The sequence below is a fragment of the Hypanus sabinus genome, chromosome 20, assembly GCF_030144855.1.
Source record: "Hypanus sabinus isolate sHypSab1 chromosome 20, sHypSab1.hap1, whole genome shotgun sequence".
Taxonomy (NCBI): Eukaryota; Metazoa; Chordata; class Chondrichthyes; order Myliobatiformes; family Dasyatidae; genus Hypanus; species Hypanus sabinus.
In genome coordinates this window covers 39440339-39456590 of record NC_082725.1, presented here as the reverse complement: position 1 = coordinate 39456590, position 16252 = coordinate 39440339, and the positions used below count along the sequence as shown (strand labels likewise).

At 42.9% G+C, this 16252-nt stretch overlaps 1 protein-coding gene across 1 annotated transcript in view; it reads left to right on the top strand.

Annotated features, from left to right (window-relative positions):
• Window positions 1-16252, top strand: part of znrf2b (zinc and ring finger 2b) — a 174571-nt gene that overhangs the window by 152060 nt on the left and 6259 nt on the right. The window contains exon 3 of the mRNA XM_059945368.1: window positions 13551-13656. Coding sequence (XP_059801351.1) covers window positions 13551-13656 — 106 coding nt within the window. The remainder of the gene's footprint in view (window positions 1-13550; window positions 13657-16252) is intronic.

Sequence of the window (16252 nt, the reverse complement as noted above, 5' to 3'; positions counted from 1 at the left end):
GCTCAACACCTAACAAACTCAGTTCTCCAATGTAGATTACTACAGCTCAGCTATCTGCTCTTGTGGGCAGCTCAACGCCTGCTCCCAAAAGGTAGATCAAAAAACAGAATAGTCTAAAACAAAAACACAAAATGCTGGCAGAACTCAGCAGGCCAGACAGCAACCAGTTAGGAGGAGTTAACAATTTAGATGTTGATTTCAGAACCAGAGGCATCCACATGGAAGGATTAGACAAAGTAAAACATGGGAAGGAAGTATCTGAATCATAGAGGACATTCCATGACCTTGGGATTTTCCAGTGTTTTGCAGCTAATAACGTTCTTTATAAACTTTCAAAATGCTTTGTATTGCATGCAAATGACATGCAACAAGACACACCAATTAACATACATGTTCTTAGCTGGTATCCTGAATAGCCAGGGAGAGGAGTGAGATAATATAATGATAACGATTAGATGATCAGTTCAGGAATGCTTTTTGGGGATTAGGATTTACCCAAACCTTGGGATAACTCCTCTGATTCTTTTTAAGACAGGACCTTGGGATTTTTTATATCCAGCAAGAGAATGCACCAGATTTCAGTTTAATGACTTAAACAAAATAGAGGTCAGCCAATAATATAGTAGATCACAGACAAGCAGCACTACAACACAGAAACAGGCCCTTCACCCCATCTAGTCCATTCTGTGCAATATAATCTCTTCATTCTGTACATTTCTAAAGCACCTAGTACATATACCTGACCTGGAGGCAAGGATGCCAGTACCCATGCTACAACTTGCATTGAAAGGTTCCGACTTGCTTCAAGCACTCTACCATCATCCCGGTCCCCAAGAAACCCACCATCACAGGACTGAGCAACTACAGACCTGTCGCACTGACATCTGTGGTCATGAAATCCTTTGAACGCTTGGTGTTGAACCACCTGAAGACCCTCACCAGCAGCCTGCTGGATCCCCTGCAGTTTGCCTACCGGGCAAATAGGTCAGTAGACGATGCAGTCAACCTGGGACTGCACTATACCCTGCAACATCTGGATCGTCCTGGGACCTATGCTCGGATACTGTTTGTGGATTTCAGTTCGGCGTTTAACACCATCGTCCCTCATACCCTCTGCTCCAAATTGTCTCACCTCACTGTGCCACCTGACCTCTGCGATTGGATTTACAGCTTCCTGATCAACAGAAGTCAGCAGGAAAGGATGGGACAGGTCACCTCGGATACTCGAATCACCAACACCGGCGTCCCCCAGGGGTGTGTCCTCTCTCCACTGCTGTTCTCCCTCTACACCAATGACTGCACCTCCTCCAAACCCTATGTGAAGCTTTTGAAGTTTGCAGACAACACCACCATCATCGGACTCATCCAGAACAGGGATGAGTCTGCATATCGACAGCAGGTGGACCAACTGGCGCTCTGGTGCAGTTGGAACAATCTGGAGCTGAACACGCTCAAGACAATGGAGATGATAGTGGATTTCAGGAGACATCCCCCCATTATGTCCCTCCTCACAGTCCTCGGCAGCCCTGTGTCCACCGTGGAGAACTTCAGGTTCCTGGGAACCACCATCTCTCAGGATCTGAAGTGGGAGCAGAACATCAGCTCCATCCTGAAGAAGGCCCAGCAGCGGATGTACTTCCTGCGGCTCTTGAGGAAATATGGTCTGCCTCAGGAATTGCTGCTGCAGTTCTACACTGCAGACATTGAGTCTGTCCTGTGCACCTCCATCACTGTGTGGTTTGGAACCGCCACCAAGCAGGATAGAACCAGACTACAGCGCACAGTGAGGACTGCGGAGCGCATCATTGGAGTCTCCCTGCCCTCTATTGTGGACCTGTACTCTTCCAGGTTGAAGAAGAGGGCAGGGAACATCATAAAGGACTCCTTCCATCCTGCGCACAGACTGTTTGAACTGCTTCCGTCTGGTAGGCGCTTCAGATCCCTCCAGACTAAGACTAATAGGCACTGGAGAAGTTTTTTCCCTATTGCAGTCACTTTGTTGAACAGTTAACTGCCGGTTAACTGTCGGCTAACTATTACTTGGATTGCACTACTTGTATGTATAATCTATATTTTCATTTATATTTATCATTATTATTGTTATGAGCAGAGAGACAACATCTGCCGGAAGTAAATTCCTTCTATGTGCACAGGTACTTGGCGATTAAAGTCTGATTCTGTTTCTGATTCTGAAACTGTAAAGCATCACTTCTCGTATAAACTTGCCACATGCCCTCCCTTTTTATTTAATGTAGGCTCTTGATCAATGCATAACTTGCCTGCCTGCACGTGAATCAAAAGTTTGTGGGTTCAATTCCCACTCTACGGACTTGTGAACAAGTTATTGATTGAAACAGTGCAGCGCTGAAGGAGTGCTTCATTATTGGAGATGCTAAAGAGAGAGTAGGGCTATTCAAGGATAAAGGAAGGAATTTATGCCCGGAGCTAGAGGATATGGGCAAGGTATTAAATTAGTACTTTGCATTGGTATTAACCAAGGAGAGGGACGTGCAGTTGAATCAGGGTAAGTGAGAGGTGTTGTACTTTAGGTGACCGAATATAAGTAGGAATAGACAATAAGTAGCAGGACCTTGAACATTTTGTTTCTTTGTATTTACTGTGAATGCCTGCAAGGCAAAAAAAGGATTATATGTGGTGAGATGTATGCATTTTAATAATAATAAATTTACTTTGAACTTTGAATTTTGGTAATTTCCTGAAAGAGACAGCATGAGCAGATCGGATAGTAAAGAGGGTGTATGACAGGCTTGCTTTCATCAGTCAGGGTACTGATTAAACAAATCAGGAAGTCATGTTGCAGCTGTATAATTTTTTTTAGTCTGCATTTGGAGTATTTTGTGCAGCTCTGGTCGCTCTGCTATTGGAAGAATGTGGAGGCTTTGCAGACGATACAGAATAGGTTCATCAGGAATAGAGAATATTCTCTAGATGAAAAGGTTGGACAGACTTAGAATGATTTCTTTGTAGGCTGAGGGGATTGGATGAGAGTAGATAGGGTAGGTACCTGGCCTAGTAATAAAGACCTGTGCTGATCAGCTGGCTGGAGCATTCACCAGTACCTTTATTACCCCCTTGTTTTGGCAGTCTGATCTACTCACTTACTTCAAGCAGTTGCAATTAAACTGGGATCTAAGAAGAACATGATCAGCTGCCTCAATGACTATCATCCAGTAGCACTTGCATCCTCTCTGATGAAGTGCTTTGAGAGGCAGGAGATGAAACATATCAACTTCTGCCTGAGAAGCAACTTGGATCCACTCCAATTTGCTCACCGGCGCAACAGGTCCACAGCAGATGCCATTTCATTGTCTCTTCACTCAACCCTGGAGCATCTAGAGAGCAAAGAAGAATACATTAGGATGCTCTTTATCGACTACAGCTCAGCATTCAATACCAAAACTAATCAATAAGCTTCAAGACCATGGCCTCAATATCGCTTTGACTAATTGGATCCTTGATTTCCTCACTTGCAGACCTTGGTCAGTTCAGTTTGGCAACAAAATCTCCTGCACAATCTCCATCAGCACAAGTGCGCCATAAGGTTGTCTGTTTAGTCCCCTGCTGTACTCGTTTTACACTTATGACTGTATGGCTAAGCACAGTTCCAATGCCATATTCAGTTTGCTGACCACACCACTGTCAAAGGGCATACAAAGGTGGTGATGATTCAGTATATAGTAGGGAGATTGAAACTCTGGCTGAGTGGTGCCACAATAACAATTCAATGTCAGCACAGCCAAGGAGCTGATTATTGACTTCAGAAGGAGGAAACTGGGAGTCTCATTGGAGGATCAGAAGAGGAGAGGGTCAGCAACTTTAAATTACTTTGTGTTATCATTTAAGAGGCACTGGCTTGGGACTAGCACATGTGCCGTGCCTCTATTTACTTAAGCATTTACAAAGATTTGGCATGACATCTAAAACTTTGAAAAGCTTGTGTAGATATCTGATGGGGAGTATATTGACTGGCCTGCTATGGAAATACTAATGCTCTCAAATGGAAAATACTTAAAAATGTAGTGAATACGGCTCAGTCCGTCACAGGTAAAACCTTCCCCACAATTGAGCACGTCTACATGGAGCACTGTTGCAAAGAAAGCTGCATCCATCATCAAAGATCCCAACTGCCCAGGCCATGCACTCTTTCTCTCTGCTGCAATCAGGAAGAATGTACAGGAGCCTCAGGACCCACACCTGCAGGTTCCAGAGCAGTCATTACTCAGCCATCAGGCTCTTGAACCAGAAGGAATAACTTCACTTGCTCCATCACTGAAATGTTCCCACAACCTATGGACTCACTTTCAGGGACTCTTCATCAGCATTTATTACTTATCTACCTATCTGTTTTCTCTTTTGTACTTGCACACATATATGTCGTTTCACAATAAATTTATTTTGAACTTTGAGCACCTGCCATTCAACAAGTTCTATAAAAGACCAAAGGAAAACCAATTGCTCTAATACCTTTAAGTACTAGATTTTATGTGAGGTATTGAACTCACGAATTGACCACACGTGACCGTTTACCCCGACCATAAGCAATCCACAAGGAATGTGTCAGTTTTGGCACAAGGGTGTCATATTCTCACCTCCAAGTTAGAAGACAACCCTGCTCCTCATTCCAGAAACATTACTCATCTCTGTACTTTGAAATAGAGATTTTCCCCAGGCTACAAAGTCAAATATTAAAGGGCGTTGACTTAAGGTGAGAGGGGAGAAGTTTAATGGAGATATGCAGGACATTTTTTTAACGCAGATTAGACAGAGAAGGGTAGGTGCCTGGATGTCAGTACCTCCAGCTGAACTTTGTCTTTTGTGTGTTTTCCCCCTAGCCGTCAGTCTGTGGTTTTCTATTGCCACGTAGTCATGTTTGTTTTCATGCCCAATGTGCTCCTGAATCTGCTCCTGCTCTGCTCCAGCCCTGTATTACTGAGTACTCCGCCTCTCACCTGTTTCTCATCATTACTTGTTTTGCTGCCACTTGTGTCTCATTGTGCTCCACCTATCATCTGCCTCTCTGTTTACTGCGCAGGGTATTTCAGTCCTGTGTTGTGACCTGTCTGTTACCAGGTTGTGTCAGTGAGTTTTCCTGAGCCTTTCCAACATTTGTATCTGAACTCGGTCTGTCTGAATATTGACTCTGCCTGTTCCCGATTCTGATTTTTCGGATTTCTCTGGATGTTTTGATCTCTGCCTGAACTTTGGCGCTGACTTTGTTTGCACCCTGGGAGTTGTTACTCAATTAATATCACTGTGTGCAGAGTATTGGGTCTGCGATTGGTTCCCTGCTCCGGGGCCTGACACTGGAATACTCTGTCAGTAGAGCTGGTGGTCAAACACACACAATCATGGCATTTAGGTAGCCATGGAAGCAGGCAGATCGGATTACTTTAATTTGCCATCCTGTCAGTGCAGAAACAATGGACTGAAGAGCCTGTTCCTCTGCTGTACTCCTGTACTTTCTGTGCCATATTTTGGTTAGATATATTGCACTGAGGCCACTACCTGGCTCTTCACTACAAGTTAAATGTGGCATGCTAACACTCAGAGGAAAGAGAGAAAGTTCTTTCATCAGTTTCAGACGATATTTGTTATGTTGCTCATAAACAACATTGCTCCCAGAACGTTGTCTCCACTCCCTGCTGCCCACGGGAGGACTGCAGTGAGGAGGAGTCGGTGACCCACCTCTTTGCACACTGTGGGTTCGCCGAGAAGGTGTGGAGGAGGATGGAAGGGACAGTGTCGAGATTCATCCCCAGAAGCTGCGTAACAGAGGACTCTCTGATCTCCGGGCTGTTCCCGGGGACGCACACCGAGACCAACATCCGGTGCTGCTGGCAGATCATCAACTCGGTGAAAGACACTCTTTGGTTGGCCTGAAACTTGATGGTCTACCAGCACACGGAGATGTCCATGGGGGAATGCTGCCGACTGGCACGTTCTCGGCTGCAGGAGTGCGTGCTGAGGGATGCACTGAAACTTGGTGCAGCCACTGCAAGGGCCCAGTGGGGAAGAACCACAGTTTAGAGTTGTTCTCCCGGGGGAGTTGAGGTGTAGGGTGGCGGGGAGTATACCCCTCAACAAAAGTGTGTAAAGATGAACCAACATAGGGCCACCTGAGTGGCTGGAAGTGTAGAAATGTACAAAATGTAGAGGAAATGTCTGTAATGGATTGAATGTCATTGAATGGTTCATTGTAAATTATTTTAATTTTGAATAAAGTATATGTTGTTTAATAAAAAAAATTACTAAGAAATGATTATTTGTTCAATATCACATCTTGTGAGTATTGTGTGTAAGCCAGTTGCTCTTTTTCCTGCATTATACCAATGATTTCAATAGATGTAGAATGCTTTGATATCCTTGGCTATAGAATGCTAAGGCACCATGCAACATAATCTCTAAGGGAAATGAAAATGGAAAGTGCAAGGATATATATTAGGCATGGGAAATGATGTCTGATTTATCATGAGATTCATCAGCTGTTTGCCACATGATTTCTCATTTTCCTCTCCCTCTCCCCTCTATTGCCATTTTTAGTGTAGACAGTTAACTCAATCAAGCTATGCCAAAGCAACAACAGTATTGAATTCTAAATATCTTCTTTCTATTTTGAACGGTAGCCAAATATCAATGATCTTAGGCATTGTCTGAACCATCCAAACTTTATATAAATTTGAAGTTTAAAGTAAATTGATTATCAAATTGTGTATATGTTACCATATATTACCTTGACATTCATTTTCTTACAGGCAATTACAGAAAAAGAAATACAATAGAATTTGTGAAAAACCATAAATAAAGACTGACAAACAACCAATGAGCAAAAGACGACAAAATGGGATAAAAAAAATCATACTGAGAACGTGAATTGTTACGAGTCATTGAAAGTGAGTCAGTAGATCATAGTCACTTTTGAACAGTGGTGATTGCAGTTACCCTCACAGGTTCAGGAAATTGATGGGATAATAACTGTTCCTGAACCTGGTGGTAGAGATGAAAAGGTTCTGTACATCCTCCCCAATGGTAGTGAAAAGAGGGCATGCAGGATGTTCTTAATGTTGGATGCTGCTTTCTTGTGGCAGCCCATCATGTAAGTGTATTCAGTTTTGGGGTCAGCTATGCCTGTGATGGGCTGGGCTGTGTCCACCACTTCTTTAGCCTTTTCTTTTCCTGAGCATTGGTGTTTCCACACGAGGCCATGATGCTCTGCACTCTTGAATTTAAAATTCCAAATGCTTGTCATGAGATTGCTGCACGTTGGCTGATGCCCGTCTGGGAACACCTCCATTGAAGTAAATCACACCTAGGTAGAGACTGGTGGGTTTTTGAGGGAGATGTCACTGTCCTCGGTGTTGTGTTCCTGTGGAAGGGCCCAGGACTGCAGGCAGGCAGAATAGGATATCTGACTGAAGACGTGAGTTCCCTGACATAACCTCGCAGATGTTGTTAGCCAGCGCAGTGATGGATATTGTGGATAGCCAAGTGGAACTCAGGATTCCGGATATAAATTGTGTAGTTTAACTGAACTGGGCGTCATGCGGCTCTCTGTGAGGAGACTTCATTGATGTTGGAAACATCCTGTTGCTGAAATGCAGAGAGCAAAAGTGGATGATTGAAGATTATGGACATTTGCTGTCTTTGCAGTAAACAAATCTAAGTGTGATTATCTCTAGTTTTAATATCTGCTGCCATTTCTCTTTAAGTACTCTCCAAATAGCAATGAACAATTAAGAGTGATGGGGACATATGTAAGGATTAGGTCATGTTTCAAACCCCTAGCTATACAGAGCTGCATTCTTTTCCCTTTTGTCTCTCCCTTTGTGCAACATAGCACTGAGCCCTCGTATGTGATATAGCCAATGCCAAAACACTGAAATTACTAGCATATATATTTAAATATTGAAGCTCTTTACTTTTAAACTATTTAAAGAGATAGCTGCACTCAGTGAGGCAGATGGAAACAATCTGCAAAGTGGTATGAAACCCCAGTGACAAGTTAAAGCAGGTTCAGTAATTTGGGCAGAGGAATGTGGAGCTCAGCTCAGTGAGGAAGGACCAATGACTCAGAAGTCTCCAGGACTCTATGGAGACCCCCACCCCAAACCATCCCCTCCATTCTCAGAAGCACTCGTGCACCCAGTGCATGTGAGTATTTCATAGTAAGAAATAGAAGTAAAACCTACCTTTCCCTTCTACTGAAAGAAGTGACTTGCCATTGATAAATTAATACAGAAATAGAGTAAATGAAGGTCTCTTTTTTTTCTATAAAATTTGAATAGTTCTTTGCTTGTGTACGGTACTTGGCAATAATCGAATGACTTAAATGAAGTTTTCCTGGAACTTAGTGATGGTTTCCTTAAGGGCTTTGAAGCATATCAGCAAGGCTTCTAAATGTGGTAAATGTTTTCCTCCAATCAAGTGACTATTAACTCACTGGTGCTATATTTAAAGTTTTTGGAATTCCATGACTGAACAAGTTAATGCCTCAGCCACGGGAGAAGTAGACGCAATCTCTTTCAATTTTTGCGCTTTTTACTTTCTAATATGAATACACGTTAATAGTGGCATTTTTAACTTAATTCGTAATGTCTTGGCTTCCCTCTTTTCATCACAGTTGATTATTTTCAGTGCTTGGGATTTTACATCAGGGTGTTGTTCCTCTTTTTATGCAAACTATGCTGAAAGAAGAATATTTTTGACATTTTCTTTATCTCCCCAACTTGTCCTATGTAGCACAAAGCAGAACTGGAAACTTTTCGGACTGGATATTCTCAATCTAGTTCCCTTTTTTATCCTACGCTATATACACGTAGTGAAATTTCATTTTTACTAGCTTAAAGTAAAAAAGTGTCTGGGTAGATGAAGGCATGTTTGGTCTCAGCGGCTTCTACAGGGTGTTATTGACCCTTTAAACATATTTCTCACAATCCTGAGATCCTCCCGGACAGTAAGAACTTAAAGCACTGCAGGTCTAACACATCAGCGAGTTGCGCGTTGGCGGAGAAACCGTAGGAGCTGGACTCGGTACTGCTGCCTATGTCAGAGAGCATCAGAGGAGTCGGTGCACGCCGGTGGTGTGCAGTCTAACAGCGAGTGATCGGCCTTGTCGTTTTTCGTGTAATTGCAACACCCTACTGGACATTGTTAATGCGGAATTCAGCAAGTCCGATTCACTGATTTATGGCTGGACAGCAGGGGAGCTGCGTGGCCCCGGTCATAGTGAGAACTGGGCCGCATTAGGGTGTGGTGTTACCTATTCACAGCCACTCAGAAGAGAGCCATTAGAGTTGGTGCTGCCCCAAGTTTTCGTTTGGCAGAAGTTAATCTGTATTGTTGTGTTCAATTGCAGATTTCTGCAACATTCATAGACTCAGTCTTGGACTATATTTTTTTGTGTGACTGTACTTTACTGACATCTTATGTGCTTGTGACCCCATATGTGCCTTGCACTGTGCGTGACTGTGGGTACTGTGTTCTCACTGGAGTGTGATTACAATTCAATGCAGTCACCTTATGCTGTGAGGCTGAAGCAAAAATAGCTCCCAGGTATCACCAATTTAAATTTTTGTTCTATGATGTCATACGGTGAAAGCTCACACGCATAAAGCACACACTTGAGCAAGAGTGAACATGCATGGTCACACATAAACTAAGAACCAGCCATCAAGGGGCCACCAGAATAATTCTTCACCTCTTACAAGCACGAGCTGTAACTGAGAAGCTTAGTGTAAATTCAGCAGTGTTGGTTTACAAGGTATATATGTAACTGTTTTTCAAACTCTAACCTTGAGTCTTTGCATCAGTCCATAAAACATTTAAATAAAAGTAAGCGGATTTTTTTTTATTGCAAAAAAGGTGGCAAGGTTTGTAATATGAAGCTGGTGGTGTTGATTGTACAGATGGAAAGTTGGCAACCGGTGGCTGTCAAATCTGTTTGATCAAAAACCCCTCACCGGCAGGATTTTCGATGACAGAGGGTGCGGTGATGTGTGTTGGGTGGAAAGGTGCGGAGCACTTGGCTTTGATGTGCATGAAATAAGCAAAAGCTGCAGCGGTTGCTTTCTTTATTGATCTCCCTTTGTGCTTTAATCCCTGAAGTCCTTTGAAAATTAAAGATTAGTTTTATTTGTTGTACATACATCGAAGCATACAATGACATGTGTCCTTTGTATCATTGTTTGCAGTATCTTCTATGCAGTGCTGTGCTGGGACAGTGGCATCAACACGGGTGATGCCAACAGGCTCAATAAACTGATTAGAAAGGCTGGCTCTGTTACGGGAGTCAAAATCAGGCACATTGGAGGCTGTGGTAAAACAAAAGATCCTGTGAAAAATCCTAGAACTACTGGACAATGTTTCTCACCCTCTCTGCATGCCACTTTGGCTGAACAGAGGAGCATTTTTAGTAATAGATTAAGACAACTGCACTGCTCCAAAGAGTGCAATATGAGGTCATTCTTACGCTCGGCTATTAGGCTCTATAATGAATCAACCTATAGGCGGGGAAGTGATGGCCCCCTCCTGTTAGACTGTTTGAGGTTACATTTTTTATTCTTTCTTCCTTCTCTTCTAATATTTATATATCTGTGCACGGAATGTAAAGGAGCTGGTTGTGGGCTACAGGAGGAATGGAGGCAGGCTAACTAACTCCTGGAGTTGAGAGGGTCAAAAGCTTTAAGTTCCTTGGCATACACATCACCGAGGATTTCATGTGGTCTGTACACACCCGCTGTGTGGTGATAAAAGCACAACAGCGCCTCTTTCACTTCAGATGATTGAAGAAGTTTGGGCCCCCAAATCCTAAGATCTTTCTACAGGGGCACCCTGACTGGCTGCATCACTGCCAGGTATGGGAACTGTACTTCCTTCAATCGCAGGACTCTGCAGAGAGTGGTGTGGACAGCCCAGCACATCTGTAGTTGTGAACTTCCCACTCTTCAGGGCATTTGCAAAGACAGGTGTGTAAAAAGGCCCGAAGGATCATTGGGGACCCGAGTCACCCCAACCACAAACTGTTCCAGCTGCTACCATCCGGGAAATGGTACCACAACATAAAAGGACTGGCAGGCTCTGGGACAGCTTCATCCACCAGGCCCTCAGACTGATTAATTTATGCTGATTCAATTGTATTTCTATGTTATATTGACTGTCCTGTTGTACATACTATTTATTGTAAATTACTATAAATTGGACATTACACATTTAGACGGAGAAGTAATGTAATGATTTTTACTCCTCATGTATATGAAGGATGTAAGTAACAAAGTCAATTCAATTCAATATTGTGACACTATAACTTCCGTTGGACACTATCTATGCTGGGGGCAGCCCACAAGTGTCACCATGCTTCCAGTGCCAACATAGCATGGTCACAACTTACTAACCGCAACCCGTACATCTTTCGAATGTGAGTGGAAACTGAAGCACCCAGTGAAACCCACGTCACAGGATGAACTTATGGACTCCTTACAGTCAGCAGGGGAAATCGAACCCCGGTCACTGATTGCTGGTGCTGTAATAGCATTTCACGATTTGCAAGACCTCTATGGCCAAGAAGCCATCTTGTCATACTAGGAACCAGCTCAATGGATAGATCTGAGATAAATTCTAGCATAACAATAGAAAATTAATAACACAATCTAGTTATCTTCCTTATGTTGTTTGGTTTTGAGTCTGACAGCTTAATTTTATAGTGACTCAGTAGTCCCACCCTGTTGCAAACACCTAGTAGAATTAGCGCAGAGCACTAGTGACTCCCCAAATACAGTGGATTCCAGTAATTGGGTTATCAGTTAATTGAGGCAGCCATTTGTCTGGGACAACTCTTACCGAACAAAAACTAAATCGGGAAAATAGCCGGGATCCTTTTTATTCAGGACACTATGCTGCTTAATTGGAGCAGGAGACTGTTGCCAAACAGCCTCTAACTAATGTCGTTTGTGTGCTCTGTTAGACACTACACGATGCTTAGAGCAATATGTTTTTAAATAGTGTCAGCTGCATGTGCTTGTGTTCAAAAAGGAGGGATTTTTGTCACTGATCGTTGGTGAGAAATAAGCAGAAAGACAATTCAGAACTGTTTTGCTCACCGTGGTTTCAATCATTCAGGCTTTGAGATGCCAGAAGTGAGAAAAAGACACAATTTCACCACTTCAACAAATTAGGAATTACCAAGGTATCAACAATCAACCTGAGTGTTACAATGAAGTCAGAAGTTTGGAGGATACAACCATCTATAAAGTATTGTCTGAAGGCAGATTATTATCAGCACTAGGTGTCTGCACTGATTATGTTCATTTAAAGTCGATCAAAAGAACACGTCAGATGAATTTCTCCATCAATAACTATTAGGAACTAATACACAGTTTTATAGTAGTGAGAGGCATTGGTAGTGTTCTAATTTGTTCTGTGTTTCATTTAAATACTTAAATTGTTACTCAGTTAAACAGTAGTTTGTTTTTTTTTAAAAACTTTTAACTATTTCCATGAAACTTCAGCTGATCGGGGCAACCACTTAAATGGGCCAAAATGGTCCTGATAATCCCGATTAACCCGACTCCACTGTACTTTAGAGTTGTTTTGTTTGTATTTATGTCCCTTGTGACTCTGAGACGTGCTCAGTGTGATTGCAGCCTGAGAGTAAATAAAGCGGAAAGCCTGCCCCCTCTACTGGGCCTTTGTCAGGAGCTCACTTTGTCCGTGTTTTACGTTTTGCTCCGAACCCGGTTAACTGTCACAGTGTCTGCTGGTCGCCCTTGTCAGCTGCTTGTATAATTGTCATTTCTTAGACAGTGGAATTGCAGCTTTAGTTGCTCAAACCACAGCACTTTAGTGGAGAGTAGGTTGGAGAGTTCTGAGTGCCCATTTTGTCTGTCGGGCAGGATTGCATTAGCGTGAGTGTGATTTAGTAGTTCAGGGACTTCTGTAGTGCCAGCTCTTGCCTGTTGGGCAGGACTGCATAAGAATGAGTGCGATTTTTATTCAGTCCATGGACAGATGACACAATTGGGTCTGTTCACAAGTACACTTCCAGTTTCAGAAAGGACATGACATCAAAATCAAATCCTTATTTTTCTCCCTCTGCCCATTTTTCTCTCATTTTCTCTTGTATATACATACAGTACATAAATGGTAACAACCAGTCGTGCATGTATGATATTCCTGTAACCTAACTAAGCCAAGAAAGTGACAGTATACACCCCACCCAGTTGTAGCAGGGGGCTTCATGAATCTAAGAGTATTCATTAAGCTTGGATTCTGCCTAGGGGCTTCAGTTCTGAATGGTGTTTTTTGTATTAAATAGCTGTCAAACTTGGCGCAGCGTATTTTAAATGGAACTGTCTCTTGTATTCATTACAGAGTGAGAATTTGACTTAATTGAGTGCACATAGAGTTTTAGCAAATTCTTCCTTTAAGTACACACCACTCCAGCAATACTTCAGACCTTTGGTGGAACAGTTCCAGAGACAAAATCTATGAAAAGTACACTGATTGAATTGTAACTTATATCGTTTTGCTCTCTGCAGAGGATGTACTAAGTAAAGATACTGGAGAATGTGCAATATGCCTTGAGGAGCTGCAGCAGGGAGACACCATAGCACGCCTGCCCTGTCTATGTATCTACCATAAAGGGTAAGTATAAATATTCCTCAGAATATTAAGCACCTTGCACCCAAGTAGGATATGGTTTAAAGGAATCCAGGAACCCTTTTAATATTGCACCATCAAAGCTATAATCTGTTGTAATGCCTATCTTTGTAATCACTAACAGATCAACTGTGCACTTGGATCCTCCAATTTCACAAAGCATAGTGGTTAGTACCACGCTTCATAGTACCAGTGACCCGGGTTCAGTTCCCATCACTGCCCGTAAGTGTGGGCTTCCTCTCACAGTCCAAAGACGCAGCAGTTGGTAGGTTAATTGGGCATTGTAAATTATCCCGCGATTAGGCCAAGATTAAATCGGGCAATTGCTGAACGACGTGGCTTGAAGGGGCCAGAGGGCCTATTCGGTGCTGTATCTCAATAAAAGGAAAATAGGTTTCTTGTGATGACAGATTAATTGATTAAATCTGTTAGTGTTTAGTGATTCCTGGTGCACTGTTCTCAACAGCATTCAGAGGTGTATCTAGAAAGGCACTGACAGTTGCTTAAACATTGTTGCAACGTGCTAAAGGAGCATTGACTCTGGTTGGTGGCAGTTTCACGGATGAATCACGTTGGTCTAGGATTGCCAACCCTGGTTGGATCTACTGCTCAGAGTTGCATTGCTTGGGCTCCCTCCTTCAGTGACGCCACACGTTCATGTTACCCAAATCCCTCTCTTTTTCCAATGTTTCCAAAACATCCAAAGCAATTAAACAGAATTACCTTAATGTAATGCTCATATGACTTGTGACAAAGATTTCTCATAATAAAATCCAGGGAATTAAGACTGAATCCATAAAACACTGTATTGGGCAACATCGTGCTCATGGTTTGAACTAGTCCCAAGTGGTCAACTGATGACCAATAAAACTCAAGGGCTCCAAGGGCATTTAGCAAGGTGGCTCAGTGGGAGAAAGCAAATAGTAATGGCCAATGAGAGTTTTAGCAACTGGAGAGTCCTGTGCAGCAGGTATCCATGGGGCTACATCTTTCACTAAGTTTGGATTTAAATTCAGGGCTATCATAAAGAAGCTGGCTAATGGCACCCAATTTGGCAATGTGGGTGACAATGAAGAGAAGAGCTGTCGGTAGTTATGTGGGCACGAAAAGGGCAAATGGAATCCAATCCAGAAGTGTGTTAATTTGTTTGGGAAGACAAATAAGGCAAAAGAGTTTGCTCAGTGAAGAAGTCCTTTTAGAAAAGGAACTTGACAAAAGATGTTGCAAAAAAAAAAGGGAATCTGCAAAGTTCACTTCCCATGTTATGCAAGATGCAAAAGAAGAACATAAGAAAAAGGGAACAAGAGAAAGCCATCAGGGCCTTCAAGCCTGCCCCATTTTAATAAAATCATGGTTGTTTTTTGCTAGCCGAAACTCCTCTTCCATCCCATTTCTCTATTCCTCTACCAAATAGTTATTCTCCATCAGTCTAAGTACTTCAAAGGACCCAGCTGCTAGGACAGAGAATTCCAGAGATTCACCGCTCTCTGATAAAAAAAAAATTCTATGTACATCAGTGTTAAAGGAACGGGGTACTGATTGTGTATGATCAGCCATGATCACAGTGAATGGCGGTGCTGGCTAGAAGGGCCAAATGGCCTACTCCTGCACCTATTGTCTAATGTCTATAAATGATGAACCCCTTATCTTGTAGTTTTTGTCCCCTCTCCCACTAGGGAAAACATTTCAATATCTACTTTGTTAAACCCCCTTGGAGAGGAAATCTCTGATTTTAAACCTTTGCTGCCTGTTGGCCATACCCACCCATGGGAAAGGCTTCGGGAGGAGGAAGAAATCCGGAGCCGGGGTCCCTAAGGCAGTTTGATGTTGTTTACAACTTCACTCTGGTAACCTCTGTGACGACACTGGTACCAAGCTGTATTGGCGCTTGCCCTTCCCCTGGACTACATCAGTGACGTGGAGAGGGAGAACCCGCTACTTGGGCAACAGTCGGTTCTTCAAATCTTCCCACCCAGGCTTGCACCCCGGAGAGGACAGTCCACCAGAGGTGCAAACCCACGATCCCCTGGGATCGACAGCTACTAATCCTCCTTAAGATCTTATATGTTTGAGTAAGTTCACCCCTCATTTTTCTGAACTCCAAGGAATACAGATTAAAACTATTTAGCCTCTCTTAGTAAACAGCACTCTCATCCCAGGAATTAGCCTGGGAAATCTCCTTGGTACTGTCTCCAATGTACATCTTATTTTAAGCAAGGGGGACCAGAACTGTACACAGTAATCCAGAAGAAGCCGTACCAATACCATGTACAATTGAAACCAAACCTCCCTATTTTGAAACTCCAACCTCTTTGCAATGAAGGCCAAAGTGCCATTTGCCTTCTTGTGAGACCTGCCTGTTAGCTTTTAGTGGCTCCTGCACCAGAAGACTTGGATCTCAACTGATTTGCAGTCTCTCTCCCTTTAGATAGTAATCTGCCTTTTTGATTTCTCCTATAGTGCATGACCTCCCTCTCCCCCACTTTAAACTTAATTTACCAGTCTTTTGTTGACTCACTCAGTCTATCTATACCTCACTGCAGCATTGCAGTATCCTTATCATAATATGCTCTTCCACTTA